The 16,013-nt window shown below is 33.9% G+C and overlaps 1 protein-coding gene across 1 annotated transcript in view; it reads left to right on the top strand.

Annotated features, from left to right (window-relative positions):
- NAV3 (neuron navigator 3) overlaps positions 1-16,013 on the top strand; it is a 454,139-nt gene that overhangs the window by 268,140 nt on the left and 169,986 nt on the right. The window contains exon 12 of the mRNA XM_044679183.1: positions 11,507-11,626. Coding sequence (XP_044535118.1) covers positions 11,507-11,626 — 120 coding nt within the window. The remainder of the gene's footprint in view (positions 1-11,506; positions 11,627-16,013) is intronic.

Below are 16,013 nucleotides of genomic sequence, written 5' to 3'. Positions count from 1 at the left end.
TCCTGGTGATTTTTTCTTAGGGAGTTCTTTGATGGCTTGTTCAATTTCTATTTCTGATATGGGATTATTTAGGTATTCTATTTCTTCTGCTGTTAATCTAGGCAATTTATATTTTTGTAAATATTCATCCATATCTCCTAAATTGTTATATTTGTTGCCATATAATTGGGCGAAATAATTTTTAATGATTGCCTTAATTTCCTCTTCATTAGAGATGAGGTCTCCCTTTTCATCTTTAATACTGTCAATTTGGTTTTCTTCTTTCCCTTTTTTTATTAGATTGACCAGTACTTTGTCTATTTTATCTGTTTTTTCAAAATACCAGCTTCTAGTCTTATTTATTAATTCAATAGTTCATTTAAAAAAAAAAAAAAAAAAAAAAAAAAAAAAAAAAAGTATTTCTAACTTAGTTTTCATCTGGGGGTTTTTTATTTGCTCGCTTTCTAATTTTTTGAGTTGCATGCCCAATTCATTAATCTCTACCCTCCTTAATTTGTTAATATATGCACTCAAGGATATAAATTTCCCCCTGAGTACTGCCTTGGCTCATCCCACAGAGTTTGGTAGGATGTCTCATCATTGTCATTTTCTTCAATGAAATTGTTGGTTGTTTCTATGTTTCCTTCTTTGACAAATTGGTTTTGGAGAATCATATTATTTAATTTCCAATTAGTTTTTGATTTTCCTGTCCAGGTGCCCTTACTAATTATTATTTTTATTGCATTATGATCTAAGAAGGTTACATTTATTATATCTGCTCTTTTGCATTTGTTTGCAATGATTCTATGCCCTATTACATAGTCAATCTTTGTGAATGTGCCATGTGCAGCTGAAAAGAAGGTGTATTCCTTTTTGTCCCTATTTATTTTTCTCCACATATCAATTAAATCTAATTTTTCTAGGACTTCATTCACCTCTCTTACCTCTTTCTTATTTATTTTTTGGTTTGATTTATCTAGATCTGAAAGAGGAATATTTAGATCTCCCACTATTATGGTTTTACTATCTATTTCCTTCTTGAGCTCTGCCAGTTTCTCCTTTATGAATTTGGATGCTATACCACTTGGTGCATATATATTAAGCAGTGTTATTTCCTTATTGTTTATACTGCCTTTAATCAGGATGTAATGACCTTCCCTGTCTTTTTTAATCATATCTATTTTTACTTCGGTTTTGTCAGAAATCATAATAGCCACTCCTGCCTTCTTTTTCTCATTTGATGCCCAAAAGATTTTGCTCAAGCCCTTAACCTTAAACTTGTGTATGTCTACCTGCCTCATATGTGTTTCTTGTAGACAACCTATGGTAGGATTTTGGTTTCTGATCCACTCTGCTATTTGCTTCAGTTTTATGAGCGAGTTCATCCCATTCACATTCAGAGTTACAATTATCAGTTGTGCGTTCACTGACATTTTTGTATCCTCCCCTAGTCCCACCCCTTCTTCTTACACTATTTTCTTCTAAACCAGTGGTTTGCTTTAAGCCTGTATCCCTTATCCCCTCCCTTGATTAACTTCCCTTTCTACCCCCTCCCTTGTTATTCCCTTCTTTTTATTTTTAAAGGCCTAATGAATTTGCTCCCCCTTCTCCCCTTCCTTTTTTGACCTCCCCACTGCCCGGCTCCCTTTGGTTTATCCCTTCTGACTTTCTCAGTAGGGTTAGATAGAGTTTTTTATCCCAATGGATAATATATCTACTCTTCCCTCTCCGGGTTTACTCCAGTGAGATTAAGGTTTAAATATTACCTCTTAATGCTCTCTTCCTCTACTTCTTATAATAGTATTTATCCCCTCCCCTTCCCATGCCCTCTTTGTGTATAATAGAATATCTTATTTTTCTTATTCACTCAAATTTCTCTTGGTATCCCTTACTATTCTACCCCTCTTTCCCACCCCCCAATGTCATCTTAGACTATTTAGTATTCTGTCCCCTCCCTATGAATTATTCTTCTGATTGCTATAATAGTGAATATTATAATAGTGAATAGAGTTCACTACAGAGAATTATACATAGCATTTCTCCACATATGAATACAGATAATTAGATCTTATTTAAGCCCTTAAAGAGTCAAATTTAAAAAATTATGAGTTTTCTTTCTTTCCCCTCTGTTTCTTATTTACCTTTTCATGTTTCTCTTGATTTTTGTGGTTGGATATCAAACTTTCCATTTAGTCCTGGTCTCTTTTGTGCAAATACTTGGAAATCTTAAATTTTTTGTTGAATGCCCATACTTTCCCCTGGAAGTATATATAGTCAGTTTCGATGGGTAGTTGATCCGTGGCTGAAGGCCCAGATCTCTTGCCTTTCTGAATATCGTATTCCAAGCCTTGCAGTCTTTTAGCGTGGAGGCTGCCAGATCCTGTGTGATTCTGATTGGTGCTCCTTGATATTTGAATTGTCTCTTTCTGGATTCTTGTAAGATTTTTTTCTTTTACTTGAAAGCTCTTGAATTTGGCTATTATCTTCCGGGGTGTTGACTTTTCTGGGTCCAGTGTAGAGGGTGATCTATGGATCCTTTCAATGTCTATATTGCCCTCTTGTTGTAGAACTTCAGTGCAATTTTGCTGAATAATTTCTTTAAGTACGGAGTCCAAGTTTCTATTAATTTCTGCTTTTTCTGGAAGACCAATGATTCTCAAATTGTCTCTTCTAGACTGGTTTTCTTGGTCTGTAACTGAGATATTTCATGTTTCCTTCTATTTTATCTGTCTTTTGACTTTGTTTTATTTGTTCTTGTTGTCTTGAGAGATCATTGGCTTCTAATTGCTCAATGCTAGCCTTCAGGGACTGGTTTTCCTTTTCAATCTGGTCATTTTCGGTGTTCAATTTGCTTATCTGTTCATTGGATTTCTGAGACTCACTTTCCAATTGCAAAATTCTGCCTTTTAAACTGTTATTTTCTTGCCAGATCTCTTCCATCTTCCTCAACATCTCAGTTTTGAACTCTTTAATAGCTTGTGACCAGTTTTCATTGTTTTGGGAAGGTTTGGATACTTGTTTGTCCTCCTCTGTTGTCTGGATTTTCTCTGTGTAAAAATTGTCGAGTGTTCCAGAGTTCTTCTTGATAATCTTTCTCTTCTGGGGTTCTTGGCTTGCCATTGTTAGCCCCGCCCCTTCTCAGCTTTGTCTTCACACTCAGGGTCTGTCTGTGCTTTCTAGGCTCCCGAGGGCTCAGGTCTCCTTGTTCTCGGGGTCGAGCCTCCCTGGTCTGTCCCTCTGCCCGAGGCTCCTTCAGCAGTCTCAGGGGCTGCTTCCACATCTGCACTCCCATCTGCACAGGGGCCCCACTCGCGGTCCAAGCCTGCGCTTGAGATCTTTGTCCGTGCCTAGGGCACTGCCTTCAACCGCGCAGATGCTCGGGAAAGTCCAAGAGAGTTCTTTAGCCACTTGGGGTCCTAATTCTTGCTGCTCTCAGGTACAAGCCCTGGGGCTGCCAGTGACTTACTGGGTGCCCCAATCCTGCTTTCACTCTTGTGCATTGGCCTCAGGGCTGTACGTGGTGTGGGGGGTGGTGGAGGGGCTTCTTCCTCTCGTGTTTTAGTGAGAGCTGTTTCACCCTTTATAGCGTGGAAATGCCCCGATTCCACATACCTTCAATGCTGCGCCCTGTTGTGGGGTCCCTTTGTTCGTCTGGATTCATTTTTATGTCCCCTTGAGGAGTCCTGTATACTTTGGTTTGGAGAGATTGAGCAGCTGCTCCTTACTCTGCCACCATCTTAACCAGAAGTCAGCAAGGAATATTCTGGCAATAAATTACTTCTTAATATTTATCTATGTGTGTTTGATGGACCCCTTTGACCATCTGGTGAAGCTTGTACAATCTTTCTCAAAATAATGATTTAAGTGCATAAAATAAAATACATAGGATCACAGAGGAAACCAATCATATTGAAATTCAATTATTAAGCTAATAAAAATGTTCATGGAGCACGTTAAGAACTCCAACCTTTTCCTTTTACAGATTAAATTACATAGGTAATAGTTGGGAAAGACTGCACCCAATCCCTCAACGTTGGTTTATGCTTCTTCATTCTTTATTCATCATTATTTCATTAGCTATGGAAAATTTATCCATAGGGATGCTACGTAGACTGGTAACTCTATGATTTACTAGATAGTGTGTCCAGCCTGTAGTTAGGAAGACTCAGCTTCCTGAGTTCCACTCTGACCTCAGACACTTCCTGGCCGTGTGACCCTGGGCAGGTCACTTTACCCCATTTGCCTCAGTTTCCTCAATTGTAAAATGAGCTGGAGAAGGAAATCGCAAACTAATCCAATATCTTTGCCAAAAAAATCCCAAATGGGGTCATAGCATGAGACTCGATTGAAATGCCTGAACAATAACAATGCAGTTTATTACCTCTCTCTTCCAGTGAATGTATGGATGTCATAACTTCACTCCAATAGAATGGAAGCCCCTGGCAGGCAAAAGCTATGTTTGATTTGTTTTTTAAGTCTTTGTATTCCTTGTGTCTTTTCCTCTTAAATGCTTGTTAAATTGAATTGGTTGGACTGAGGCTGCAATTGATTACCAGGTGTGGCCACTTTTTTAAGTTCAGCTATTCCAGTAGGGACTGATGGTTTTATAAACATAGGGCTGGTACTAAATGCTCCCTAAATACTACTTAAATACCCCTGGACTGCACCAAAGTGTACTCAAAACTCAGTGAGGCAGAACCACTGACAATCAAAGATTTTCTGTCTGTAAGTGTGTCCACCCACAAAAATTTTTTGCCCTTGGAAACGATTTTCTTTTCTCATTTCTCTATGAAGGAAAGCCAAAAACAAATTGTGACCAAAACCTTCAAGATGGTGATTTTTTTTTCTTTTGTGACACACCCAGAGTGCAAAATCTCAACTAGAGAAAAACACTATTGTCAACCTACAGGTAGAAATGATTCCTTTTTTCTGTGTCCTGGAAAGCATCTGGTCAGTTCTATCTGGAGCTGTTTTGTGGGGTCCTGAAAGGAATTAGCACCTCCCCAATATTGGTGAAGAGAAACTTTAAAGTGATGACTGGTTTTCAGAAGATTCAGAGTTGGAAGATATATTAGGTTCCAAGTCCCTGACATTTTATAGGTGAGGAAACTTCAGGCCAGATCAGTTAGATGATTTGCCAAAGGTCATTATGGGAAAAAACACAGGCTTGGAATCAAATTATTCTTCAGTGACTGAATAGTTGAGTGATACTGGGCAAGTTACCTACTTCTTTTCAGCTTCAGTTACTCAATTATAAAATGAGGATAATAATACCATGTTTCTTACAGAGGAAAGAAAGTACCATATGAGATGGGATTAGGGGAGTTGTTCGTACTTATGAAGACAGATTGGGAATGAGTTCCTGGAAGAAAGACCATTTGACCGGGATTTTGCAGGTTTTGGTAGGATTTCGAAGGTTAAGATTTATAGCTCTCTAATTTTTGACTTTTGAATACATATTTTTAAGAATCCAAAAATTACAAATATATTAGTGATTTGATGATTTCTCAAATATTGGTACTTTTCTAGTGCTTTTCCTTTCGATTCTTTGTCAATAAGCATTTGTGCTATGATAAATAAACTTATGTTTGTACAGAGATAAAAACCTTTTTTTAAGCTCAATGAAAACCTTTTTATTATATTGTTTGTAGTTCATTTGTCATTTGGAACTAGGACAAAACCATTCACAAAAATAAAAGCATTAAAGCCTAAAAAAAAGTTTCAATTGTGTCAAACCCTTCCTGACACCATTTGGGATTTTCTTGGCAAAGATATTAGAATAGTTTGGCATTTCCTTCTGCAGCTCATTTTACAGAGGAGGAAATGGGAGAAAACAGGATTAAGTGACTTCCACAAAGTCACAAATAAATTTCTGAGGTCAAGTTTAAACTCAGAAGATGAGTTTTCCTGACTCCAGGTCTAACACTATCTACTGTGGCAATAAACTGCCCTTTTTATTATAAAATAAAAAAAAATATTGATCTTTGATGTGAATTGTCCTGAAACATACCATACATTTGAAATGATTCATTTATAGCTTTAATTATACTCTTGAGAACAATGCCATGTTTTCACCCTGAGTTCTGCTTATCATACTTATTGCAAAAACTGGAATTTTCTCCATACTGTCTTGATTATTTCCAACTATTTCTTCTGGCTAAATCTCCCAACCCCCTATTGCTATACTTTGTCTGATACTTTGGAAATTCAGACATGCTTTTGGGGAATCACATTTCTCTTCTTCATAAGTCTTTTGGAAAAGATCCCTTGACAGAGAGAGTGAACATATTGTAGCATAATTTTTCACGTGAAATGATATGTCACATGCTTTTAGATGTTTGAGCCTACATCGAAGGAATGAGAATGAAGGAAGGATCCCGACAGAGTACTATAAATTGAGATTGTGACATATTTTGGGGGCATGTACTGTGCATGACTACTACAAAGAGACATTGGGCTAACATAAAAACATTTCATCACCTTCCAGTTATTTTCCATATTTGGGGCTTTAGAATATACAAATGATAATCAAATATATCTCTTTTAATTTTTTACATTTAGTCCAATTATAATTTAGCTTATTTTTTAGGATATGGAAAATGGAATTTTAAAGAAAAATAATGATAGTTATAAAATTTTATAATTATCAGATTTAAATCTGATTTTCACTTCTTTCAAATTCATTTCAAAATCAAAGATTTATTGAGAGAATATTTTTTTCTCTTTGCTATCTCAAATTTTCTTTTAATTCTCCAGTTCTGTTATTAATGAATCAGTGTTCTTGTTGAACTGTTGTTCATGTTGACTATTGTTGAACTGTTTGAGTGTAACAATGAGAGCTATCCACAAAGTAGAATTACTGAACTTAGAAGACTACCCTCTTAATGAATGTCTTCAAAGAAAGGACATTTTGCGGGATATTTTTAGAAGGAAAAATGCATAGTGCTTAATGAAAAACTGGATATATGTAGGGGATAAATGAAAAACTAGAAACAAGCTCTGACAATTACCCACTTGCAAATCTGTTTGTTTTTCTTTTTCAATTGGTATGTATTCATTAAGTGCCTACTATATGCCAGATGCTGATGATTCAAAGACAAAAATGATTGTCTCTTTCCCAAAGAGCTTACATTCTAATGAGAGGCAATATATATGCCTATAACTATAAATGAAATTGATCTAAGGTAATTGGGAACAGGTTACTAACAACTAGGGGAATCAGGATAAATCTCTTCTGGGAATTCATGTTTAAAGTGAGATTTTTAGGAGCCTGGACACTCTAAGAAACAGAAAGGAAGAAGGAGTGCATGTTAGTCATGGGAGATAGTCTAAGTAAAATCACAAAAATGGAAAATCGATTTGTGTGTGTGTGTGTGTAAAAATAGCGGTGCAGTGTGTGAATGGAATTAATATACCCAAACCCTAGAATGATACATTGTAAAGTCACCTTTAAATACCAAATAGAAAACTTTATATTTAATCCTAGAGGCAATGGAGACCAACTAAAACTTCTTGAGAAGAAGAATGAAGTGACTAGACCTTTGATTTAGGAAAAGTATTTTAGTAGCTACTAGTAAGATGAATTGCAGAGGGAAGAACGCTGGAAAAAAAAGATGATCAAAAAGGAGATTATTGTGATTTTTCCCTTGAAAGTAATGAGGAAAATACCTAGGATGATGAACTTGTGAATGGGCATAGGTAGGCTAGTGATACTTCGGGATATAAGAATTATGTAGGAATGCTATTAAAGAAACAGTTCTGTGGCAAATAAAAATGTTAATGAGACTTGCAGGATAGTAGTTGAGCATACTTCTAAACCCTAGTGTGATAAACATTACATATTAAGCATATGTATGTACACATATATGTGTGTGTAATTTTAATCCTGGTTCTTTAGCATGTAAAAACGAGAGAACTACACCATGATTGGAGTTCTCTGAGTAAATAATTTCTAGTTTCTTCACTTTATGCATGGCTGAATGTAAGGTATCCTCAGAGGTGTGACTATCTTAGAAAAATAGATAATCATAATAAAAAAATAGTCTCTAATATGCAAATGAGAATTTGGCTGATATAAGCAAAACTGTAAGCAAAATTAAACCTTAGGGTGATTACTGATGACTAATTCAAAGAGCCTTTGCTACACAGCACACAAGGTTTTCAGAGATTGTTCGCATTCGTGAAACTCAGGCTTAAGAAAAAATAACAATTAACAGTTGTCAATGGATTTGCTCTCATTTGACCCTTTCTCATATTTGATCTCTGTTTTCAGCATATCTTCCTCTGAATATCCTATTGTCTGATAAAATGAATCATAGAGAAGTCAGCACGTTCCAAAGTCTTCTCTTAGTTCAATTTCCTCTCTCACCATGGTTGGTGCATCCTTGTAAAATTAATTACAAAATGCAAAGTTCCTTTCACTTCCCTTTCCTTTCCTTTCCTATTTCTTATTCCCCTTTCCCTTTCTCTGTTTTCTGGGATAGAGACATCTTTATAATTATGTAGAATTTAGCTTCTCTTATTTTTCTTTTCATTTACATTATTGTAGTCATTTTGCATATTATTCTTCAGGTTCTCTGTATTTCATTTTGCATCATTTCATACAAACCTATCATGTTTCTATGAATTCCTATAATTTATTATCTCATCCTTTGTAAGGATCTTTGCTGAGAGACAGTGTAGTGGAAAGAAAGCTGGAATCAGAGAACCCAAATTTATGTGTATTCTCTTATGCAAATAACAAACTCTCTGGGCCATGATTTCCTCTTCTAGGTTACCTCTTGGTGCAGTATAGCAGATGGACATATAAGTTTCTGACTTTTAGGATATGGAATCTTAGCTGCCAGGCTGATTCATGTGTTGGTAAGCTAAGTAGGTTTTTCCTTTTAGGATGCCTTATTTCCAGGCTTGGTTTTAGTTGTTGTAGATATTATCAAACTCTGCAATGAAATCCTATTGCTGAGACTTGAGTGAATCTTCCGACCTTTCAAAATCCTAAGGTCATAGCTATGTCTTTTATTTATCTCATGCTCATTTACCTAAGATGAAAGAGAGAGAGAGAAGAAAGAGAGAGAGAGAGAGAGAGAGAGAGAGAGAGAGAGAGAGAGAGAGAGAGAGAGAGAAAGAGAGAGAGAGATGTTTAAACCATGGAATGATAATATTACATGTAGGAAGATTTAAATGCTTTACTGCAAAGGGTCTTTCCTTTTCTGCTTAATTAAAACATAAAAATTTCCATTCCAATTTTAAAAGACCTATTAAATTTCCCTTCGGTGTCGACCTTGCTTGATATCTTTAGCATTAAAAAATAGATTAGTAAATATTTAATATATGAATGCAAGAACAATGTTTACTGTTATAGATAGAACATTTTGCTTCATTAAACTCCAGTGTCCTCATCTGCAAAGTGGAGATAACAATGTCTTCTTGATCTACCTCATAAGGTTGCCTTGCAGAAAACAATATTTGAATCATGAAAAGACTCATCATTGTGAATAACTCTTCTTTAAACTTTACATGTTGAGTGAAATTCTAGTGCTTTCAAGTTAGTCAAAATTTTGTTACTGATAAAAAAGTGATTAATTATAAAAGTGACAAAATTACAAAGATGGCTTTTGTAGTAGTAGTTTTTCTCCTATGAGATGGCAAAGTGAAACAGCTGGTTCCTTCTAATTTTCATAAAGAACAGTGAACTAAGAGTTGAAGCCCTATAAAGAAGCTCATTAACTCTCCCAGGTCAAGGATTTCCTCAAAAAGCTGTGCAGATGAACAAACAATGAAGGTTCCTCAATTTTTTTGCCCTGTAAATTAATTCAGCATTGAATAGATCTAAGTAGAATCAGATTAGTCGAACAATTCATTGTCGTTTTATTAATACAATTTCTTTGGACACTTCAATCATTTTTCCATAAGCAACCCCTAGCATATTCAATTTTCCTCAATAAAATCAGGCAAACCACCTAACATAATGATTATGATTGACAGCAAATTTTGCTTTCCATATTTATGATTTCTCATTTATAAAAGAGAAAGAACCAAAGCGCTTTTAAGAATGAATTAACACTTATAAACAATACTGACCACCGTATTTGACTTGTTTTCTTCCCTTTTTTTACTGTCTTTCAATTTTTTGAATTTCAGTTTTTGAAGTTATTACATGTCATTCTTTTTGTTATACTTTATTTTCAAAGTATCTGTTCATATCAAAATTTGTTTCCATACGTTTGCTACTATAATTAGTGTTCCTGTGAATAAATTTTGGAAGTCAGAATTTTATTACCATGCATTGAGTTTTTTCTCTTATCTCTAACTTTTTCTTGTTCTTGCTATACTTTTTAATAAAAATTCTTTAAAAACATTTTAAATAAAAAATATACTTTTTTTACCCTTTCAGTACTCTATCTCCCTATCTTATTATAAACCACCAACTATAGTCCAAAATGTCTGGCATTCTATGATTCTATGATTTATTGTCATATGAAGTGTTATTTTTAGATGCATATCCTTATAGAGCATGTTGTAAAATGTAAGATTTTTGTCTTAGCTTATTTTGTGATGCTGTTTTTTGGTTTGCCTGAAAATTTTATTGAGAAACTACTCCACTGTGTTAATAGGGTTTTTTTTTGTTGTTATAATATAATCAGTCTCGAAATAGCTTTGAAAATATAATTTGTCCTGATGTTAGGCCATTTTATTCATAATTCATCTTATTTTTTCTCTTTTAATTGATGTGCTTTTGTTCCTCTATTCTTCATTTTATCAATTAGAGAAAACATTACCTTAATTGTTTGACCTACATAATACTCAATATGTAGATTCATTTAGGTAATAACATAATTTTTATTTTATGGAGTACAGTATAAAATTATTAAAACACTAATTAATTTGGCTTATCTTATTTTCCATAAAAGTTTATGTATATATAATTTTCTGATTGTATGTTTTCTTCTTTTATATATTTTGTGATATTGGGGGGTAGCTAACAGTAGATACAGTATTCACGTAGAGTGGATACAGAAAATCCTAAATTCAACTTTGACTTTAAACACTAGCTGTGTGAGCTTGGGTCACATCCTTTTGGCCTCTGTTTCCTCATCCATAATGTAGGTATAATAATAGTACTTACTTCTCAGGGTAATTGTCAAGATCAAATAGGATAGTAATGCTTAATACAATGCCTGGCACATAGAGGAAGCACTGTATAAATGTTATAATTATGATGATGATGATGTTAGATCCCAGATATTTTTTTGCATTTTAAGTTATTTTAAGTGAATGTTCTACCTTTTCCACATTTTTCTAGTAATCTGTAGAATTGTTCATTATTTTTGTGAATTTATTTTTAATTGGCTATTTTACTGCAGCAAATTATTATATTGATGATGTTCTTTGTTGATCTATACTAATAAGTAAACTATCCTATTATTCTCAAAGAGAAATAACTATTGCTTCTCTATTGATACTTGTTATCTGGATTTTGTTCTCTTTTTGTTCAAATCCTGCTTATTAATTGGTTATTTATTTTCAGATACATGACAGATGGAGGACTAAACCTATATACTAGAAGTTTGAACCGAATACCAGACTTGGCAACATCTCGTGATGTTATTCAGAGAGGAGTACATGATGTGACCATTGATGCAGATAGGTAAATATATAATGCTTTATGAAATTTAAGAATATTTAAGGTAATTAAACATACACAGAATAGTTTGACTCTATTAAGTTAATGAAAAGCACATTATAATTTTGTTGTACAGTTAGCATTATTTAAAAATATTTCAATACCAGATTTTTTTTACAGAATATTTAAATACTTATGAAATTGAGCACTTTCTATTTGTATTTTAATTAATTGCTTCCTGGTGAGGCGATTAAAAATCCAGACTATATTATTTTTGTGAAGTATCATAAAATATAAATGTTAGTGAAAGAAAAAAAAGAATCCATTGTATTTTAAAATTAGTGTTCATACATACATTATATCATCTTGTTCTACATTAATAGCTTTTGAAACATGGGGCAATTTGGAATGAAAAGGAAATGAAATGAAAGTAGTGATATAATATTAGACCTTGACATAATGATAATGGTTATGTATATACTAAGTTCTTGGATTTAGAGCTGTATAGGACCTCATTAATCATCTAATCCAACTCCTGCCATGATCCCTCCATTTCAAATCAGCAAATTGAGGACCAGGATAATTAGCATAAGGTCACATAAGAAGTATCTAATGTGGAGTTTGAATCCAGATTCTGTGACTTCTTACCTATCCCTCTTTCCCCTGTACCCTCCTGCTAACTCATAGATTGTAAAAGGATTAGAACCCAGATTTCTCACTCTTAATCCACAGGAATCTTTATGGTATTAGGCACAGACTTTCTGAAAGGAAAATGTGGTTTGCTTTGGTTTTCGCTTTTAGATGATTCTAATATCATAGTTAAAAAAATTAAAAATAAAAGAAACAATGAGAAAAGGCAGGTCATCCCTGCAGAGTGTTAAACAACCTGTTAATCATTACTCTGCTGGTGGGAAAGAAGGTAGGAACCTATTGATAATAAACCAGATTTTTTAAAATGACAAAGGAAAAGAGTTGGGAAAATGTCATTCATTCAATAACACTTATAAGTTTGCAAATGCTATCTATATGTATATGTATTTTTCCAAAATATCATATATGCACAATTGTATACATGTTTATGTACAAATACATATGAAAGTACACATTTTATATTGCTTATAAATATAGAAACACTACATGTGTATGTTTATATAATTTGAGCCTCACAACACTAGTCTAGGCAAAGTAGCTACCAGACAATATCCTCATTTAATGAAGAAGAAACCAAATTACCTGTCATGTCTAGCATGAGAGGGGAAATTTGGTCCCAAGTCTTTCCTGATTCCTCTTCTTTCTGGTTCATCACATCAAAATAATAGTGTGAAAGATATTTTCATTGTATTCATATTATGTCTCTGCATCAGAAGCTACTTGGGCATAGGAATGAATACATACATTTCTGCATATATGATAATGATCTATATCTAGAAATATGTACTGATTGCTCAAGCTCTCTCACAAAGGTGAACTATTGTAGTAAAAACTGTATGATCCAAATAAAAAATTGCCAATTTTACTTACCAATTTTGTACATATATTCAAAGGTAGAATTAAAATAAATAGAGGAAATGATTTCCAATGAGGGGAGCATTGGTCTTGCCAGTTACAGGGATGGTGAAAGGAAGGAGATTGTCACATGTCTTCCAGGGAAGTCTAGATTCTGAAATAGTGGACCAGGTGAGGATCTCATCAATCACAGCAATAGGGCTTCCATGATGAAGGGGTTGACATCTTCAAGTCTTGGTTTCTTGCCTGCTGACAAAGTACATGTCAAAAAAGATGGCTGTTGAGTAAGAATTATACTTTTTTGAGGTAGTTCCTCTTATCTCATTTCATTTGCAATCATCTAATTTTTCTTCCCCTTTCTTATGAAGTCTAACACTCAATGAATTTGCTGATTTATTGTCATTTGATAACAAATAGACTTTTATGACAGTAAGGTAATTCTTTGAATATTAGAGACTTTCTAATTATTAAGGATAATTATTTGCAGACCTCCTGGCATAGTAGAAACAAAAGCATTTTTGGAATTAGGAAGACTTGACATTAAGTCTTTTTCCCAATATTCAGAGGCTCTGTCACTTTGAATAAGTCATCTAGCTTCGAAGTGACTTGGGTAGCTCTCTGTGGCTTTAAGATGGAAGAGAGGTACAGATCTTCATTGGTGAAGGGATTTTCTTAAAAGGCTATAATTTCTCCACATTTTTCTTCATGGAAATGAGTAAAGTAGTAAGGAAATCCAGTTTCATATTAGGAGCACTAGACATCTACACCAGTATAGTGAGAGATCTTAGAAGCTTAGAAATGAGGGGAACTTTGTATTTTGTGACTTTTACAATTCTCTCATCAATAGCAAAGCTTTATCTGGGACAATGAAATCAAGAAAAATATATTTACTCCATTAGGTTATAGCTTCTTATCTTAAAAAGGATTGTGATATTGAATTCCTTTGAAATATGTGTTTTATTTTCACAATATAATTTATAATACCTTTATAGAATTAAAAATGATGACTAATGATGTCAAAGTTGTAATGGCAATGTTGTTACTTTTAAATTTGCAATTAAAGCTTCCATCTGAGTAGAAATAAACAATATTTACTATATGTAACAGAAGTGATCTTGGAAATCCAGAATGTGACTATAGAAAAGGACTGAATAAAGATGAACTTACTACTCTGCCCATGATCCCTTTTTAATGTGGCAATAAATTCTTTAAGTGAATTATAAAGGAAAAATTGCTCTAGGATGAAGAATAAGGAAATATGGAGTAACCTTTAAAAATTAGTTCATTGAGTCCAGAAATCAGACTTAAAGGGAAATCCAGGTCTTGGTGAGTTTCATGGAGCTGGAAGAAGGAAAGGAAGTGCTTGAAAATTTCCCTGAAGCTTGTGGAGTAGAAAGTTAAGGCTGAGTCAGCTACCACAAAGAAAGGGGCCAGGAGTGTGCAAATGAAGATCTTTGGCCTGGCCAGGCACAGTAGTATCAGGACAGACACTGTATGCCTAAAGTACCACCTCCTGATCTATACACTCCTAGGTCAACATCTCTTTTCTCACCATGGACTACCAACTGGAAGTTTTTTTTTTCTATTTGAGCGTTGGTACAACTGTTATACTTCCTTTATCTTAAATATATACATGAATTCTTTCCACATTGTGATTTTTCCCACCATGATTTTGATATATCACAGATTGACATATGAAATTAAATTAGAATTTTGGAGGAGGTTTGTGAAAGCCACAGATGGCATTTGAAGGCCAGCACATGACAAATAAGATTAGAAAATCAGAAATTCATAATATATATATAGTATTGTATAAAAACAACATATTTTATATTTTAATACCACAGAAAGAATTTTATTAAAGTTAAAATAGAAATTTAAAGTAAGAAAAAATGCAAAAAACATTGACCAAAATATAGCCTGTGACCAAATCCTAAACCCAAATTTTTCAATATGGTACCATAAACACCCTATAAAAAAAAAGGAAAAAATTTCAGACTTTCTCTATAAGAGAAAGGGAGAGCAAAAGGTCCTTTCCTCATTTGGTGGTATATATTATAAAGACATTTTGGAGGAAGCAATTCCTAGGCTTGGGGATCCTCACATTATTGGAATGGATAGCACTAACATGGAACTATTTTACCAGAGGACTGGATCTAGCTATGGGTCAGAGAATTTAAGAAAAAAAAATTATTATGGATCCTTTGATAGAGCATCCCTGAGTAGATGATGAACATTTATTATAGTTTAGTCTTTTTTATTTCGTCAGTCTCTACATGACACCATTTTGGGGTTTTCTTGGCAAAGATACTTGAGGGCTTTTCATTTCCTTCTCTAGCTAATTTTTCAGGTGAAGAACTGAAGCAAACAAAACTAAATTACTTGCTCAGGAACACACAGATAATAAGTGTCTCAGGCTAGATGAGAAGTCAGTTACTAATCCTAGTCAGGAAAGTGAGTCTTTCTGATTTGAAGCCTGAAGGTTCTGACCATTGTGCCACCTCCAAATGAATACTTTGACTGGGACACATCTAGGTAATGAGTAATATAATAAGTAATATAAATTGCATATTTGGGGGGATTGGGGTATAAATAGGAATAGATGAAGAAGAAATCTGCTTAATGTTGTATTCAGAAACCAGAATATTTATTTTACCTGTAACTTAGCATTGTTTTTGATATTTTCATTAATTTTTTTCCTGAAAAAGTTTTGAATTTATTTGAAAATGTGATAATTTCATTGAGAAACATAACTTTTTATGGAATTTTTGATCATTGACTCCAAATAACTATGATCAATCAATGAAAACATATCTTTTTTTTTAACCCTTGTACTTCAGTGTATTGTCTCATAGGTGGAAGATTGGTAAGGGTGGGCAATGGGGGTCAAGTGACTTGCCCAGGG

The sequence above is a fragment of the Gracilinanus agilis genome, chromosome 5 (assembly GCF_016433145.1).
Source record: "Gracilinanus agilis isolate LMUSP501 chromosome 5, AgileGrace, whole genome shotgun sequence".
NCBI classification, from domain to species: Eukaryota; Metazoa; Chordata; class Mammalia; order Didelphimorphia; family Didelphidae; genus Gracilinanus; species Gracilinanus agilis.
Note: the sequence above shows the minus strand (reverse complement) of the source record. Positions and strands in the feature narration are given on the sequence as shown.